The sequence below is a fragment of the Atheta coriaria genome, unplaced genomic scaffold (genome assembly GCF_025399875.1).
Source record: "Atheta coriaria isolate IRGN ID8LTWV9N9 unplaced genomic scaffold, Caltech_Dcor_3.1 hic_scaffold_9_pilon, whole genome shotgun sequence".
Classification (NCBI taxonomy): Eukaryota; Metazoa; Arthropoda; class Insecta; order Coleoptera; family Staphylinidae; genus Dalotia; species Dalotia coriaria.
In genome coordinates this window covers 13,234,004-13,251,227 of record NW_027045451.1, presented here as the reverse complement: position 1 = coordinate 13,251,227, position 17,224 = coordinate 13,234,004, and the positions used below count along the sequence as shown (strand labels likewise).

Below are 17,224 nucleotides of genomic sequence, written 5' to 3'. Positions count from 1 at the left end.
TCCACAAAATACGTGTATTATTTGGTGAAAAATTATTGTAAACTTTTATGATTGTTTTAAAGTCTAAAGTGCTTATATTGATGTAAAAAAGTGATGACAACTTTTTGTTTGTTTTAAACTACTTCGTCGGTAAGTATGTGAGGCCGGTGAGAGAAACGGACTTTTGCTGGTGTGAAATTTAGAGTGCTTTCTTGCTTATGAAAAAAATAGTTCAACTTTGAACTAGTTGTTGCTATAATCGAGTTGAATTTAGGAAAGGTCGTAAAAGTAAAGTGGTCAGAGAAGCTTGAAGCATCACACATAATATGTATTGACTAGCACAGCAATTATCCGGTTGAAAAAATCTAACGCGACACCAAAAACACTGAAAAATTGCATATACAAGACCTATTGACTTGCTTCCTATATTGACCCACTTCTTCATAGTTCTTTTGAAAGCATTTAGCACCTATACTAAAGTAGAAAAGCAGAATTTTGAACAAATTTCGTTAGACTCACCAATGACGTTCAGACGAAACGGTAGAGACATTTTCGGTTCGGTGTTGACTTGACACTCGTAGACACCGGAATCACGCAATTGTGGGAACTTAATTTGCAACGTCCAGTTGTCCGACTTATCAGGGCGAATCACTTGAAATCTCTGATCCGATGTGTACGTTAGAATGCCGGCCGTTAAGATGTGAAGATCCCTCTTGCGAATCCAGGATACCTGTGGGAGAGAATCATAACCTTAATATCCGGAATATATGTTAGGCGATGCTCATAAATGATACAGAAGGTGTAAGATACGGCCTTAATACATTTTGTCCCAAATTGCAATGGCCTCCAAGGAGTGCCAAAGGATGTGCCCGTGTCGGAACGGAACCGAAACCGTGTATTCGTTTTCTAGTGCTCTTTGCACTCAAGAACATTAAAGCACGCACACTCTGGTCGTCACCGAACACCACACGGCGTAATATCCCTAATCCACATTTACTAGTTATACCTAATGCTGCGTGCATCGAATACATGAGACATATAAAGTTCTTGATCGTGTCCTAAGATGCGAGCCGCGTACGAACAAGGACACCATGCGTGTTTCAAGGGATTTGCAAGCTTCCTTTTCGATTCAGCAAGCGTAGAAGCCCCTGGATTTGTAGATTCGTTTTAGCTCTGACCATATCAATCTATGGCAGTGCGCAATATTTAAAGCGCTATACTCAAGCAAAATCTTGCATATGGGTAGCGTCGTCGTCTGAGAGTCACATTCAATATTCAAAAGAATCAATAAATGTAAATCCCACAAGAGAATTGCGGTTTATTCGGTTGAAAACTTTTCTGTCTTATCGTTCTTCCTGCGTATCAAGCTTTTTTGACGTTTTTCTTTTTTATATATTTTTCTAATGTTTTATTTTTTTAGCATCATATTTTACTCAATCATTCCTTAAACGATCAAAATATTACGCTGAGCTTTATTCACACAAGTAATAGTGGTGATTGCTGATAGAAATTCGGAAAGATACTTCACGTATCAGACGAATGTATTCATGGAATGTGAAAGCAGTACCTTAGCAGCAAAACGATCCTACATACATATACATCGCAATTTCCCGGAAGGCTTAACAGTTGATCTCCGGTGGTTTTCGCAATCAGCACTCCGGGGTGCGATTATCTTCGCCAACATTCAGAACTGCCTCTTTAGAGGCTACGAAGTGCAAACGTGAAAGCACGACGGTGGTATGTGCTTGTGTAGTTGGGTGGCGGGCGATTTAAGTACTTGATTTACTTACGTTCGAAGTCGGACGTTTATCTTTCCCTACTGATGAGCAGCGCGCAAAGCGCGACATAGGACTGCATTATTTATTTGCATCAAAAGTTTTCCGACGTGGCGAGGCGCGCTTTCTCACAAATCAACAAAGTTTTCTAGCCCGTTCCTTCGTGCGATTAATTCCGTGCAATCTCTGTTGTAGATAGGCATGTATATATATTTCTGTGGTCCGCTGACCCGCGGAGCTGTGTAACTACAATTGGGGAAGTGCATTTATGACCGCAAGGCGGCCGCATTGTCTCAGATTTAAGCCATTACATCAACAGCGTTTTGTTTTATTATCGGCCGGGTGTGATGTAAGAACATTGTGACATTGTGTTGCAGAGAATACGACAAGAAACGAAGGCGCCTGCAGGACACCCGCAGCCAGGTCCGCATCCAGAAGCTTGGGTGTCACGAATTGTGCTAATAGCAGGCAAACATAGTCAACTATTATTCGCATTTATACCGCGATAACATTGTGCCAAAGTTTCAACTCTCCCGTATTCCAAAACTGAGGAGAATTTGTGTTCAGTATGAAGCATGACAAGAAATTAATACTTTTTCAAGCACATATACGGTGCCCAATTCATTAAAATTCTTGAAACTTGAAAATTAATTATTATTCAAACAGTTTGCTCAATTTCCTTCGGACGAAGAGCGCCTTTCAAAGAAGTATTATTGCATGCGCGAAGCGTATTCCGGCGCGTGGAAAATTCTCATCAGCAAAACCATATCCGCAGTGAGAAAGTTTTCCATCGCTGCAGAAACTTTCGATTAAATTTTTTACCACCATCAGCGCCTATACGATAATATGCAAACAACGCCAGATTTCGCTATGACACTAAAGAAAGTTTTTACTGTTTGGTTAGCAAAGAAAACTTTACGCCGCCCGCTTGCCATTTCTCAGCCGCATGCACCATCGTGGTGATATACAAACGAAATGTATGAGTCCGGGGAAAGGGACAAAATGCGCGTCTTTTATAGTGTCAAGAGCGAAGAAAAACGCAAGCGAAAGAGATGAAAGGAAATTTTTCCGGATTGATTTTCGCCAGGACGCGTGCACGGTGTGCTGCGCCGAGCGACGCGGGCGGCAATCAGTCGAGCGAAGGGCGGAACTGACGTTTTGTTCCTCAATTTCCTCAGCACGATGTCGCACTGTATATGTATAATGACACCCTCTGGATGCTGCCGAGCGCTTTTGAGAGACGCTCGTGCCTGATATATAGACGTTTAAACGCACCTTATATTGCTTTTTGATGCGGTCTTCAGAAACCCGTCGGCGACGGCGTCGCTGCGCACGCATACAGAAAGAAAGCAACGAATGATATTGTTCTGAAAGTAATGTACTGAAATTTTCTATATTGCCTTCTTGATGCATCATATTATCCGCACCCTAAAAAGTTTATGCTTTGCCATTATGTTGAGATCTTTAGGCAACAAAAGAAAAATAACTTATCAATCTATGTTGCTCTAATATGAGTACAGGCAAAGACAATTTGTCAGAATTTTGGATTAAATCAAAGAACATTTAAAATAAATCCGTGACAAAAGGCTGCTGTAAAACATTTAAACTTATTTGATCCGTTGTATTGTACGAATTGTCAAGTTAAGTGCTGGGAAATAAAACGCTCAAATGGTTGGAGTTCGAATAATATTAAATTAAATTGGATCAGTATAAATTCTTTGCCGAATAAAACGCTTTTTTATTTCGCTGTTTTTAGAAGTACATGGTTAAAATTCTTACAATACGATATGTAAAAGGTTAGCGGAAATAACAAATGTTTGTCACAGTGACAAAGTGGTCCTTCGGCATTTCGGCCAATAAAAAAGTTTTAAAAGTAGATTCAGTAAAAAGTTAAGGCGTTCCTTGCCTTGCTGTGATTCATTTATTTATAACGCGGTCTCTTTGCTAAGCTGTCTACGCATGCCTTTTGCCACCGATGGTGTCAGCAACAATCTGACATCCACGGTCTGACGCCACCACGTGTACCACGGTACAACTTGGTCCCGAACGAGCAGATAAATCGTTACAACATAGCCGAGCAACACCACGCATATGAACACAGACAAGATAATCTCGGTCCACAGCTTCGTTACGCCAATTCGCTGCGCTTCAATAACGAAGTACTGCAGACCAAGCAGGCACACGATGACCAGGCCGACGGTTATGGCCGTCAGCAGAAGTGCGATCAATAGGTCCGATTGAATGTGTGCACGATTGCGTGGATGTCTCATCCACATCTTTAGTCCCTGGCAAAGACCATAGCGCTTGGTCTGAACGGCGTTGAACTGATACATGCACAGCTCGCAATAGCACCGACTGGCTTGGTTTAACCAGCGTTCCAAACACGAGAGATGCACGTACGCCATCGAACCCTTGCAGTGGCACGGTGAGATCAAGAGCTCTTGGCCGGAGTTTGTCTGACAGATTCGGCAGACCATTGAGCCGATTGTCACGAGATTCGTTGACTGCATCCGCGACGCAGAGGACGCATGGCCGGTGATCACCTTTGACGCGTTCGCCGCCAGGTTCACACTGCTCTCTTCAGCGCACCCAGAACCAGGCGTCGCGGCGCGAGGCGGCTCGGTCGGCGCTCTTGAAATCGTTTGTTTATCCGATGACATGTCGCGTATTTGAAATCGCTGACAACCAATCCATCAAAATTTGTGAACGACAATCGGCAATCACTTATCGGTTAAAACCACCCGTTGTTGCAATATGTGTTTTCGATATATCAATCTACATATCTTCTAAAATCTTTCTTTTTTAAACAAATATTAATAGTTCTTCGGATTTAAGTCCTGATAGAAACAAAATACAAAATTCGACTTTCTAAAATTCTGCTAAAATGTGTAGATCACAAATCAGAGAAACTTACACAAAACGAGGTCTTTAATCAGTTATCATGTCTATTATCATGTTAATGAATCTTATTTATTAATATGCCACATGTGCATATAAATGAAACTCAATTGATTATTCATGATCATTTGCCTAACCAATATTTGCCGCTTTTAGAATGCAAATTTAGATGCGCAATTTAAATTCGAATCGATTATGTATACTTCATGATGTGTAGACCGTGTAATAAAGGTTAACGAAATATAAATATGTGTACATTTAGTATTATAATTGGGTGGAGATTTATATGAAATAAACATAATCAACTGATACTAAATAATTATAATGTGGGTAAACCAATTTTATGATATATTTATTAAGAAAGTTATGAAATAGAATAAATCTATATGCATTTTGGAATTGCATGCATAGCTGATTGTTTACTTGGTGCAATTGTTTAGAGTGAAACTAATTAATTCACGATTTCAGAAAGTTTCGCACAACATGTCAGCGTTTGTACTCGCGAAATCATGTGCTGAAAAAGAAAATACGTATATGTTAAATCCGCAATCTACAGAGTAAACAAGTACTTGATACTTGTTCAGATGTTGCGGTAGTCGCAACATGAAAATTCGGTGGCACGAACACAAAATTAAATTGATATGCCAAGTTTATATAAACTTGCTACCACATACATCAATAATATCTGCGCTCTAAGCCTCGAAAAGTTACTGTGAGTCCTGCGTTCTCTCGAGATCAAACTTTAGATGCATGCTGGGTTTCTGCCGATAGAATGCGTATGGAAACATTGTGCGCATTTCCCGCCGACCGTTATTAGCAAACAAGAGCCACGATAATCAAGCAGCGGCAACGCTAACCTTAAACAAACTATCTGTGGCATCACTCGCGTCAACATTTAAGACTTCGCAACTTCTTGACGTGCCTGGGCGTTTTATCGCTTCGCACAACGCATAACTTAATTATTCATTCGAGAAGGATCTGCGGATCTGGTTTAGTTGGGCGATGGAACGGGAGGAATTGACGATTTCAATCTGCCTTATGCTCGTGTTTGCGATTGGGCTTGGATATTGGAGGCCAATTTTGTTCGACTATAAATAATTAGTTCGACGAGCGCTTTCGACTTCGCGTTTCGTGCTGTTGTTTGCGCGAATTCTTTACGTGCGCGGTTCGCAGTATCGACACTAATCGTACGTTGCCCGCGCCTTCGAAAACTTTCTTACTGCGAGGAAGTCTCACAGCACCAACGCTTGATTAATATCCCCATTGAATAAATAATGAATTGAATTTAGTTTATTTATCTAGGCGATAACCAACTGCAAGAAGTTATTTTGCGTCGCCAGCCAAGATTAGGTAAAGTTTTTATTTCACTTTGGTTCGATTTCTGCGTCGTCTAGCGTCGAATGTCAACGTGAATAATTCAACGATTTATCATGCAATCGAATCTAGGCGAGATTTATAAAGCAAACACACGCAAAGGCTGTGCTTTCGTCTGGTGCCATTGGGGATGGTGGGTGTGGGTCGCGCAAATATTTCAATCAACACGTCGCGCACCGCTCGCCGAAATTAAGACAAGCGACGAAGAGACATCAGTAAGTAGACATCGGGTGACGTGCGAATTTCGCTCAGTCCCCCTGCGAAGGTCTCAGAAAGAACAGGCAGGAGGAAAATTCAGCAAGCAAAAGTTTATTAAAGTGTCTAGAATAACTTAGTCTCATCCCACGAATACCTGCTTAGACGGTGGGATAAAGTAATAAGAAGGATAATAAAAGAAGTTTGTAACTCACTTTATGGCTTTTCATTAAAAGCGCCACCTTTATAAATCCAAAAAGATGACGAAATTCTTGTTTTGTTTCGTTTTATACCAACGTTTCCCAGTTAGCAACTTCATCACCATTTGGTGATGAATAAATCAATGTCTAATACTGTGCCAAAAAGCATAAAACCGTAAACTATTTAATTTGCTAATTTAAGTGCTCCTTTTTATTGTCTTTGTTAAAATGTACAATACTTTTTATAGCAAATGAAATTTAAAAAACTAGTGCGAAATGGTGGCAGTGCTGACAAGCTTTGCTTTAGGCGAACGAAATCAATGCGAGAGAGCGGCTGCAGGAGTGATAAAACCGCATGAAATATTGCCGCCGAGAGGTAGTAACCGGCTCATCAATCTTTTTCATATTTGCGCATTTATTTATTTTTTCTTATTTCCTTTTCTTAATTCGCTAACACACTGCCTGCAAATGTTTTTGAGACGAAAAAAGTGCATAGTCATTTATCTGGATAAGGTGAAACTTCTTTCTGGCCAGCGCTTCCGCATATATTTGTGGATGCGTCTTCATTGGATTGCTTTTTATTTTGAATTCCAAATGAAGTGACTACGTAAGGAGTATAAATATGATTTTACCTTTATCACGTCGAATTATATATTTATATAATATTATTATAATATTATAATTATAATATTTTTTTTGCTGAATGATTTTAATAGGAGTTTTGAATGGTGCATGTGAGTGTTGCAATATAAAAAGAAATATGCTTTATAGCCCATTACACATCTTGTCGCAGGGTGTAAAGATTAAATCTTTATCACCATTAAACTAATATTGCACGTGGGTACATAAAAATAAAGTGTGCGCTGTTTCTCAGCGTCGCGCAAGTGTTTACCACACAAGCGCTTTCTTAGCCTTTTATGTGCTCTTTGCAGTACGACGGGTGAATAAGATATCCTTCAGGGACGCGGAGCCCATGGGCCCGTGGGCGCGTTGAATAGAAGTGAAAATAATTTTGACAACATATTTTTTTCTATTACATCCACACCTGAGCATGTGTTTTGCGCGCGGCCTTTTGTCGAACACGGTTTTACCTTTTTCGCAACGTGCATGAAAAAGTGTGCCTAAAAAGACATCTGACACAAACATGCAGGCAAATACGCTCGTGCGCGAAAAAGTTGTATTGTGTGTCCACGGACTGAAGCCGACAACCACTCGAATTAAGCTTTGCGACGGGTTTTCGCGAGTGAAAATGTATATATCGTCGACATTGAGCCAGGAGTCAAGTCCGCCAGGAACGCGGGCATTGGCGCGGCAACGAGAGGCCCACTTGAAAATGGCAAGCGAGCGCGCACGCCGTCAAGGACCTGAAGCGCTAAAGCGCAAAGGCGACGGCAGAAGCAGACGCGATGCGATTTAACGAAGAAAAACGTAAATGCACTTGAGAATACTTTTTACGTTGTTACACTTAACATCATTAAAATGGAAGATAGACGAGTTGTTGCTATGTAACTTAGCTGATAGCATAAGTTGGCAGTATTTAACAAATTATCTCAACAATATTACCATACAAATGTGCTCATTATTTATTTAACTAAAAAAACGAATCGATATTGATTTCAGGCCGCTCTGATTCATTTGCCCGAAACATAATCTGTATTTATGACTTTGATTACTGTGACATGCAAACGTATTGCAATGACAGTAATTAATTATTCGGTTATTCATAGATGTATAAAACGCATGGTCGAAATGCGTGTCAATTATTTATTATAATTCCATGCGTTTCGATATTCGTAACAATTCGATAAAATATTGCATGATTCGGTTACTAATTACACGCCAACGTTTTAATATTCGGGCAAATAATTCCAACAATAGCAAATTTTGATGCGTGAATAGGAATAGGAATGTTAAATATCGCTGCTTTCGTAACATTCTTGGCAATAAATTGAATGCAGAACAAAAACGTAAATGGTGACGATAGAAAAAAAAAGAAGCAAACGAAAAATAACTTCCAACAGTTTTGAATCAAACTTCGTTATGCGGTAACTGCGTAAAATCAATCCGAATGGTTCGATGCACAAAACTTTGTTCGGCGCGTTTTATTAAATAAACTCCCCATATTTTAAAAGCAATTGACTTGACATACCGGCACCAACTACGGCGTCTCAAACGGCTTGTCGAAGACTTTAGTGTCTCGCAGGGGTTACACCTTATTTGCCTCGGAGTCGTACCATCGCCCCTTCATTCCGGCGTTATTCGTTTATAAATTCTTTACGAATATCGAAATATGTCTGCAATACGGGAAAATTGTTTTCCATCCTCGGCGCTGAGCGCGAAAAATCGAGCACCATGCATAAACGCCGTTTATTATAGTCTCGCAAATACAAAAGATACACAAAACAACACATCAACGCCATCTTCGAAAATTGAACGCACCAAGAACGCTTTCGCGCTCACAAAGCAGTTTTTCGATCGTTACGAAAAAGCGTTTTGTTAACGTTGAACCGCGTGTTTCTTTAATTTATTTTTGTGCACCGTAAAGTTGGTGTTCTGCGTGCGGTGTTCAGCATTTTGTTCGAATGTTTCGTCGTTGTGCGCGCCGCCCCAGCCCGCCGTGGTCTTGATGTTTGAATCCTGTTAATGAATACAGCGTTCGCTTGCTTCACCAGCGAAGAAGCTGCCTCTGCGTGAACGGCAAAATAACAAACACAAAAACGTGAACCTTTAAAAAGTATGTCGTGTTGACGGTAACTTTGCTTTCCGTTTCTTTTTGAATGCAATTTCTTACGCGCAACTCGGTTAATCTATTTCCTAGAAGTTGGATTAATTGAATCCCTGAAAAGGGAATTAAAACTTTTAATTTGTGTATAGTAGATAGACGCGGTGATATGAACTTGAGCGGAATTCGTTAAAGAAACCGCGGAACCAGCTGAAGGTAATCTACAATCTTTAATTCTTGCTTTGAAAACTATTACTAATTAAAATTATAAGCACATCAGGACTGTAGTTGAAATATTGTTTTATAGCCGCCTAGGAATGTATTGTTTATATAAGTCAAGATACTAATTTTTAATTACTAAGAAGATGATGGCTAAAATGCGAGTTAATGGAGCTTTTTGGAAAAGTTTAGCTTTCTGAAACTTTCTACCGATGATCTCACCTTTCACCACTTTAAATATGACAAACCTATAATAGGAAAAGGAGATAATTTCACATTAGTTGATTTTAAATTGCAATTTGCGCATCTTGGCTTAATTTAAATTGATGACCTTCCAAACTTGAGTCAACTTGGCACTGGAATCAATTCACGTCCCTGACGACAAACACCGGTGACGGAACTTTGCTGCCAATGATCTACTTTAATTACTTTATCAAAACCTGGATACATTTCCTAATTAGGCATAGAAACACACAAAAATACTGCAGATTGTAAGAGAATAAAACTTTAAATGCACGTACTTCGTTTGAGGAAGTTTGTAATTAATTTTGGTCTAGCATTTCCAGGTACGTACGCGTAATGCGCTTGGTTTTAAACCATTATAATATTATATGCACGTTGAAATGTGTCGCGTTCAAGCACATTCTTTGTCGTCGACAAACTTTCCATATCCGTTTGGAACTTTTCATAACGACCAGGTTGGCGCACATAGATGTAGAAGCTTTTTCAAAGTTATGCGATTTGCCGAATGCACAAACTAGAAATGGCTGTAATGCTTCTGCTAAAATTTAATTCCTTTGCTGGATAGCAACTTTTCGAAATCATGTTTACTGCGTTTCTTTTCAAACCTAAGCTAGGAACGTGGACGTCGTTATTTATGAAATAACATAATTGAAATAAATAAAATGTATTTGTCTGCTTCCGGTCGCGGACGTGCGGAAACTCTCGATACTTATAACCCAGTTGCAAAAATGTTTCACGTGGCAAGTTTCGCGCCGAACGATAACTTCACAAGATTGAGATAACGAGAGAGCATGCGGCAGATGCACTGTTATACGTCGCATAACTTTTTTGGCGTGGCCCAAGTTTTACTCACAATTCATTCTGACGCATCGTAGGCGACAGCGTTGCCATGAAAGCAATTCAATTGCTCCCGCAGAACTTGCCTTTAGAAAATATTTTAATGAAGAAGTTCCGACAAACAATTTTGTGTTCCGCGTTGCAGGTATGATAAGACGTGGGAATTGACGAAACAAACATGCCGACGAGCTTTTCGCTTGAGTAACTTTGCGCCGATGTGTGTATCTTGGTCGAGGAGAACATGTAGGTTTATTCCCACATTCCCGCATGTCAGTGTCAACTCGTTGCGCGGCGAGTCGGGCGCAACCCTTGCGATGGGAATAGTTTCCGCATCATCTGCGCCGGTTGGAGGGTCTAGCTGCTTGACGCTGGCTCGATGGTGTGCTGACGCTTGGAACAATTATCGCATGACGAGTATGAAGTCAACTTGTACACAATACAGCTGGTCATCCACCAAGTAGGAATTTAATAATAAAGGAACTGTTTGCACGAATGTTTCGGCCGTAATTACGCCAACTGCATAAACTTTGCGTTGATAAAGTTGCGGCGGCTTGAATCAGGCGTAAGGGGCTTGTTAAAAACAAACAATGGCTACAGAAAGCTAAAGAAGAGTCCCCTCTTGATAGAAAATTCAGGATGTGGAATGTTGGAATGAAATTTCAATGTTTGTGGTCGTGTGGTGGATAGCAAACGTTCGGCTAGTTTGCAGCATCAGTGTAATATAGTTATCAGGACGATGTGAATGCGAATGATAGCAGGAGAGTGGATTTGGTCTGGTCTTGCTTTCCTGCGCTCAGCTTACAAAAAAACACCAGCAAAAAAGTACCCGTGCGTGAGCAAACGGGTTGGGCCAGGAGCTGCTATTTGCAGTTCACGAATGCTTCCTGGTTGAAACATACCAACGTGCGCCACTGCAACGAAACCTCGACTCTGCTGTCTGAAGCTGATAACCTGTCAGGACCACAAATATGGTTTCACCAAGAAAACGCGACCAAAACGAAAGTATGCTCAGTCTAACACATTTTGGCCCCGCTGCTGCAAGATTCTATTTTTACCGATTTGCGTTTATTAAGAAAACACAGCGCATACGAAATGAAACGGAATGAAATGGCGCAGCCCACGGCAAACGGCGTAAACAGAGAAAGCAAATCAATTTAATTCCGAATGAATGATTTAATCAAAAGCAACATGGAAAAAAGTGCGCGTGTTACCTTTTCTCTCATCGTTTCTGCTTTGTACGCTTTTCTGCACGTCAAACCGCTCAGCTACGCACGTTTTTTCCAAACAGATTGTTGGAAATTGCAAAATCTTTTAAGGTTGCGCATGGCTTGGCGCACACGTATCTTGGAAATGTTTGCGCAAATATTTTCGCAGCGGATGAAAAATAAAGCTGCGGAAAATTCAAAATTCTTATCCAGAGTCAGTAGCATTACAAACAGCTCGCCGGCTTTTTATTCTAAACGTTGATAATAATTTGATTGATACAGATAATCGCGTGTGTGTTTTCCACACATGAGAGATGATTTTTCCACAGTGTACATCAAACACATCACATGTCAAGTCTGTTAAAACGCCTTGCTCGTTTCGAACTGCTTAAATATTAAAAGCAATCTTCGCCAGTGAGCATCCAGCGATATGCAAGCGTGCGGTGCAGCCGTAATCTCTTCAATTTATTTGTTTCCCGACCGCCACTCCAAGTGCTGCGAAAACGTTAGATTATGATGTGTCAAAAATTGAAGAGCAATGCGTTGGCGAAAAAGTTTTGATGGACAGAAATAAATCCGAGCGCACACAAAAACCGCCCACCCAATATCTTAACCAGTAGAGAGCGCTGAAAGAAAGGAAAGTGCTACATTCGGAAGCGCGGGTGAACGACGCAACACAAAAAATGGATAAACTAGGTCTGTAGTGTTGGCTTTTTCTACGGCGTGTTATCGTTGACGCAATGTTAATAAATCAACATGTACTCATACTTTTCCAAGTTGACTAAAACTTTGGAAAACTTTTTTAACAAACGCGAAAACAACTTAGTTTGCTCACGGTAAAATTCTGCACAGAAAAAAAAAACTACTACATATTGCGTTTGATGTGCCACGTTTTTCCAAAATTGAATTTTTGTAGATGCGACTTGCTGACTTTCTTTGTATTTGTATCTTGTCATGTATTCTTAAATCTTTTTACTTCTGTGATATCTTTTGCGAACACTAGGACATCCGTTTTAAATTTTGACTCATGATGACAAATAAATATAGAAGGCAATGTACTGGAATGAAAATTTGATAAGATATGACGTTGGTTGTAATACAAACAGAGTTTCCGCCACCACAATATCTATCATCAAACAAATTCTTTGCTCCGTGCTTCTTGGTCCCTGGCCTATATGATGGGTTATCTTATTAGAAGTACAGGTCACGTAATATAACAGATCGAAGAATATGTACGTTGTACTCAGATAGGTTTTTAATAGAAACCTTGAGATCTCGAGGCCTTCCAATTTCACGTCTAGCGCTCTCATCATTTTATGTTCGACGTTTTTTCTTTCTGCGTTCGTTCCAAGGGGGCTTCCAGTTCGCGATTTTCGCGAGCGTGGGTATTTTTAACCCGGCGGAATCTGCAGTCGGAACGGCGACGGCAAAGCCATTACGATGGCAAACATCTTATTGCATTTTCCGCAAGATGCTAACGCTTTTCACGAGTTTGTTTGGCGCACAGTAAGAAAACCTAGTACATTTACGGACATTTAGTGAATTTTATTAGTTTTTTTTTTTGGTTGACAAAAATATTCTTAGTGTGTTGAGGTTATGTACATATGTAGGGTATATTTAAATGCGGCCACTAATTTGCTTGCTAGCCAGTTTGCTTTGTTTGCAGATCTAGTAGTTGTTGGCGAATAATTTTGATCTATGCGCTGGGCCCGCCGTAACCGTATCGTGAATGCGGTTGAAATATAAGCGAGCGTGTGAAACATCATCTAGCAAAGTGGAAACCCTAGGAGAATTCGTCAGTGCCGAGGTGGCGGGTAGGCATCTTTCCGGCCGTGCGGGTGAGATGAGAGAGGTTCGACTGATGTGAATTCTAAAATTTACAAATTTGCCCAGGAGTTTGCCCGAGCACTCGTACATACAATCGACTGTAGGTTACCAGGTCCGTGGAGAACTGAGCAAACACTCGTCTGCCGTTCGCCGCCGCCGCTACTAAAACCGGTAGAAGGAAGTGGCGGACATAAGGAGGGCGGCATACCGTATAGTTTTACGCTATATATATATACACCACGTGCGCGACGGGTTGCCACTGCTTTGGATCCAATGAGCGTTGCCCTTTCACCCTAGTTTTTCTTAATTTATCCTTCGACTGTGCTGCAGTTCGCATCTGGCATACATGCGCCGGACCCTAGAGTTTTACTGTTTCATTATTTTAGTGGTGTTTGAAATGTCGGGTAAAGGTTCCCGCTGAGTATTAGGATTGTTGTGTTTAAAGTCGAGAAATCCCAAAAAGGGCAACTCCGGCACACAATTATGTAATGAGTACCGGAGTAGACCTCCAACATCAAACACATGCTAATCGGGCAAATTCGTAAATGATATAATTCATTACCAAATATATTACAGATAAATCGCCACTTAGGAAAGATTTACTAAAGTCATTTTAATGCAAATATATATAATATTCAATTAGTGGACGCGGTAATAAAGCGGTGTCAATATACGGTGGGCAAACACGGTGCGAGTGTGTGTGTGCCTAATGTATTCCGGATTATAATGTGGTGGTACGTTGTGTACATATTCACCATCCAATACATGCCGCCTCCCTGCGCAACGTCACCGCACAATACGTCGAACGCCGACGTAGCCACAAAACGCGGTTGCCCGACTTCCTTCTCGCCTTTAGATGCCCTCAATCCGGGTGCGCTGTATACGAATGTGTGTTTGTGTGTGTGTGTTTGTGCATGTGGTGCTCGTGTCTTTTCGAAATTGAAGTACTCATAAAAGATAACGCTATGCATAGATGGGTGGGCTGGTCGGAGGGCATAAAAACAAAAATTACAGGCTACCTTTATGGTAGGTGCGCGTTTTACTGCCCGGTCCCTGCCGAAAAACCAACAGGCTTGCGGGTCGTAAAACAGCCACCGGTCGACCAGCCGGAGTGAAATTTTAGTTATAGTTATAACGCGTGTAGACGATGCTTGCTTACCTTATACTGGTGTATATATTACGATATATTGAGGTTCTTCTTGCCCACACTAACTTAAGTCTGGAATAAAAATTACTTTGCTTTTGGTTTTGAAAATAGAAAATATCCAGCTGGGTATAGTTTATTTGGCAAACGTTAAATTCGTTTATGTTGTTTTTTTTTTCTTTCTGTCAGAGAGTAAATAACATGTTTGCGATTGCGCAAGTTCTTTATACGTACGAAACGTTTGCTGGCCTTTTTGCCCGAGGTCGTAAAGTTTTAGAGCTTTGCTATATGTCTTTAATGCTTAAACTCTTTCGACGTTGACAAGGAGTATTAAATCTTTGATCAAGATCGAGATATTTCTATAGCTGCCAGTCTTTGCTGCAGTTTAATGTTCAGCTCAAGGCGACGACGAGAAACAAGCGCGAGGATTGAACGCCAAGGACAACAAGAAGTGCTGGAACACTTCACACTCACACAAACAAATAAATAGTGACTATGGCCGTTATCGGAGGCAGCGATCGTGAACGAAGTAATGAATATTGATGTATTGATTTAATTACAAGGAGGTCGTTGGGGCGAATGAATATGCACTTGGTACTCACCGCCTTGTCTCCCAATTGCTCGACGCGGCAATGCAGGAAAGCAGTTTGTCCCACTGCTGTGGTGACATTCCTCGGTACGTTGAATTCGAAGTACGGGTACGTACTGATGTTCCCATTTAGGCCGACACCGTCGTCCATATACGATTCCACCCCACCTGCAACAGTTTTAACGCAGTATATTAATTTGTTGCATGAATAAAACATCACAACGCAAATAGTGTAAAAGTTTAAAAAAAAACTCATTAAGTAAATGCATTCGATTTGTCGATTTTTTCGGCATTGTTGAAGCGATGAAACTGAAAGAAACAAAACGTAGCGACACTCGAGATGGCACTTTGATGTCAGTTGGCAACTTCGCTCTTATGAATTACAATATTCTGCGCATTCGTTATAAGTGTGCGTCGACGAGTAGGAAGCAATCGTTATTAGGCATTCTTCTGACCTAATTTTCGCCAGCGCGTTTCATTCTGCGTCAACGTTACCAACGCCATCGATGTCTGCAGGTTGAAAGAAAACGGCGACGACAAGATGATGAGAGGAGATCCTCAAAGTTATATTTAATTTCGTCGAAATTGAACGCCTGCACAATGGGTATAATGATTGATATTCGTTATTAGACTTCTCAATGTGATTACAATATGATAAAAAGCATATCAATCAAATATAGTCCTACAATGTCGCAAAACAAGGCTTCAAAATAAATTAAATTTCTTTCATGGCGATGAAATTCGTATTTCAGCTTTTTCTTAAATTTAGCAATACGTTTGATATTCAAATAACTTCATAAAAATAACCTGAAGATATTTACTTTTGTCGTTTTGGTATTATCGATAGTCTACTGTCGCAGATGGACCATCTTTCGATGTTATATTAAATCTTTGCTTGCAGGCAATGTTAAACGAAGCTTGCGCAATCATATTTTACGTTCAATTTCAGGTAGTATAATTACAAAGCTCTCTCGAAAAGCGTTTGAAAGGCAAATAACAAATTGCAGAGATATAAATAATCTGCTTGCACACGGCAGGCGCACGAAGCAACGCTTTTTAGTGCTCCTTGCTTGTTATTGTTCTCTTCTTATTATTTAGACCCGGCGTGGCATTCAACGCAGGCGCCGAGTTTTGGCGGAGTGGCAAATAGCAATTTTGCCGCCGCCACCGGGCCCCGACTGTTTGAATCATAAAGCACGCCAGCGTTCTATTGAGGCGAACGTATAATGCGCGCAGAAACAAAAGTTAAAATTAAAAGTATTTAATTAAAATCTTCTATTTCTTGCTTGCGTTCTGGAGTGCTTGGTCACACGATGGAAAACCATAAACTATATAAAACAATGTCTTACGTTTCTCTTCCGAAATTTCGGCGCCTACAAATTGGTTTGTGATTTGATACATTTCTAATTAGGTATGCAGCGTCTTCGCAAGGTAGAAGTTACCCACAACGAAAGGAAGAAGATTTATAATCGTTAGATTTCTAAGCAATTACGCACGATTTATTGTCAGTCCGAATTATTTTCACTCAACCTGTGCGAAGCATTCTGCAGTTTCGATGTCGACCGTTAGCTTACTGAATTATGAAGTAATAATATTTGCTACATCGTCTAAATTGTTTCATTAAATTATATGATAAGTCACTGGGTGAAAATTCCGAAATTAATTAGAATTAGGCGCCGAGGGTCGAACGTTGGAGCAGGCAAGAGGAACTAACGCTATCCATTTAGTTTCCCATTTTGACCCTCTGCACTAATTTCCGGGCAGTGATATTTAGTTAGCATTTTGTATGAGTATCTAAATGTTTTAATTCGTGCATCTGATTGTTTACAATCTGTGGATAAACAAACAAAATTAAATAGTTGTGCACAGATGCATTAGGTGCATATATAAATAATACTAGTTTTGAGTGGACTTTAATGGCGTTTTCTGAAAGTGAAATGTTTAAAACGATGCGACATAACGCGGGCACAAAAAAGTTTAAATGAAATGTACTTTTTCCCGCAGTATGCATGACATA

The 17,224-nt window shown here is 40.4% G+C and overlaps 2 protein-coding genes across 3 annotated transcripts in view; both read right to left on the bottom strand.

Moving 5' to 3' along the window:
* The window catches only part of LOC135798318 (zwei Ig domain protein zig-8-like), a 110,855-nt gene that overhangs the window by 3,062 nt on the left and 90,569 nt on the right, over positions 1 to 17,224 (bottom strand). For both annotated transcript variants that reach the window (XM_065311123.1, XM_065311124.1), the window contains exons 2-3: positions 15,221 to 15,375; positions 499 to 709 (exon numbers count right to left, since the gene is read on the bottom strand). In XM_065311123.1, coding sequence (XP_065167195.1) covers positions 499 to 709; positions 15,221 to 15,375 — 366 coding nt within the window. The remainder of the gene's footprint in view (positions 1 to 498; positions 710 to 15,220; positions 15,376 to 17,224) is intronic.
* Positions 3,469 to 4,466, bottom strand: LOC135798319 (E3 ubiquitin-protein ligase MARCHF3-like). The gene has a single exon (XM_065311125.1). The coding sequence runs from the start codon at positions 4,412 to 4,414 to the stop codon at positions 3,680 to 3,682; it is 735 nt and encodes a 244-aa protein (XP_065167197.1). The 5' UTR covers positions 4,415 to 4,466; the 3' UTR covers positions 3,469 to 3,679.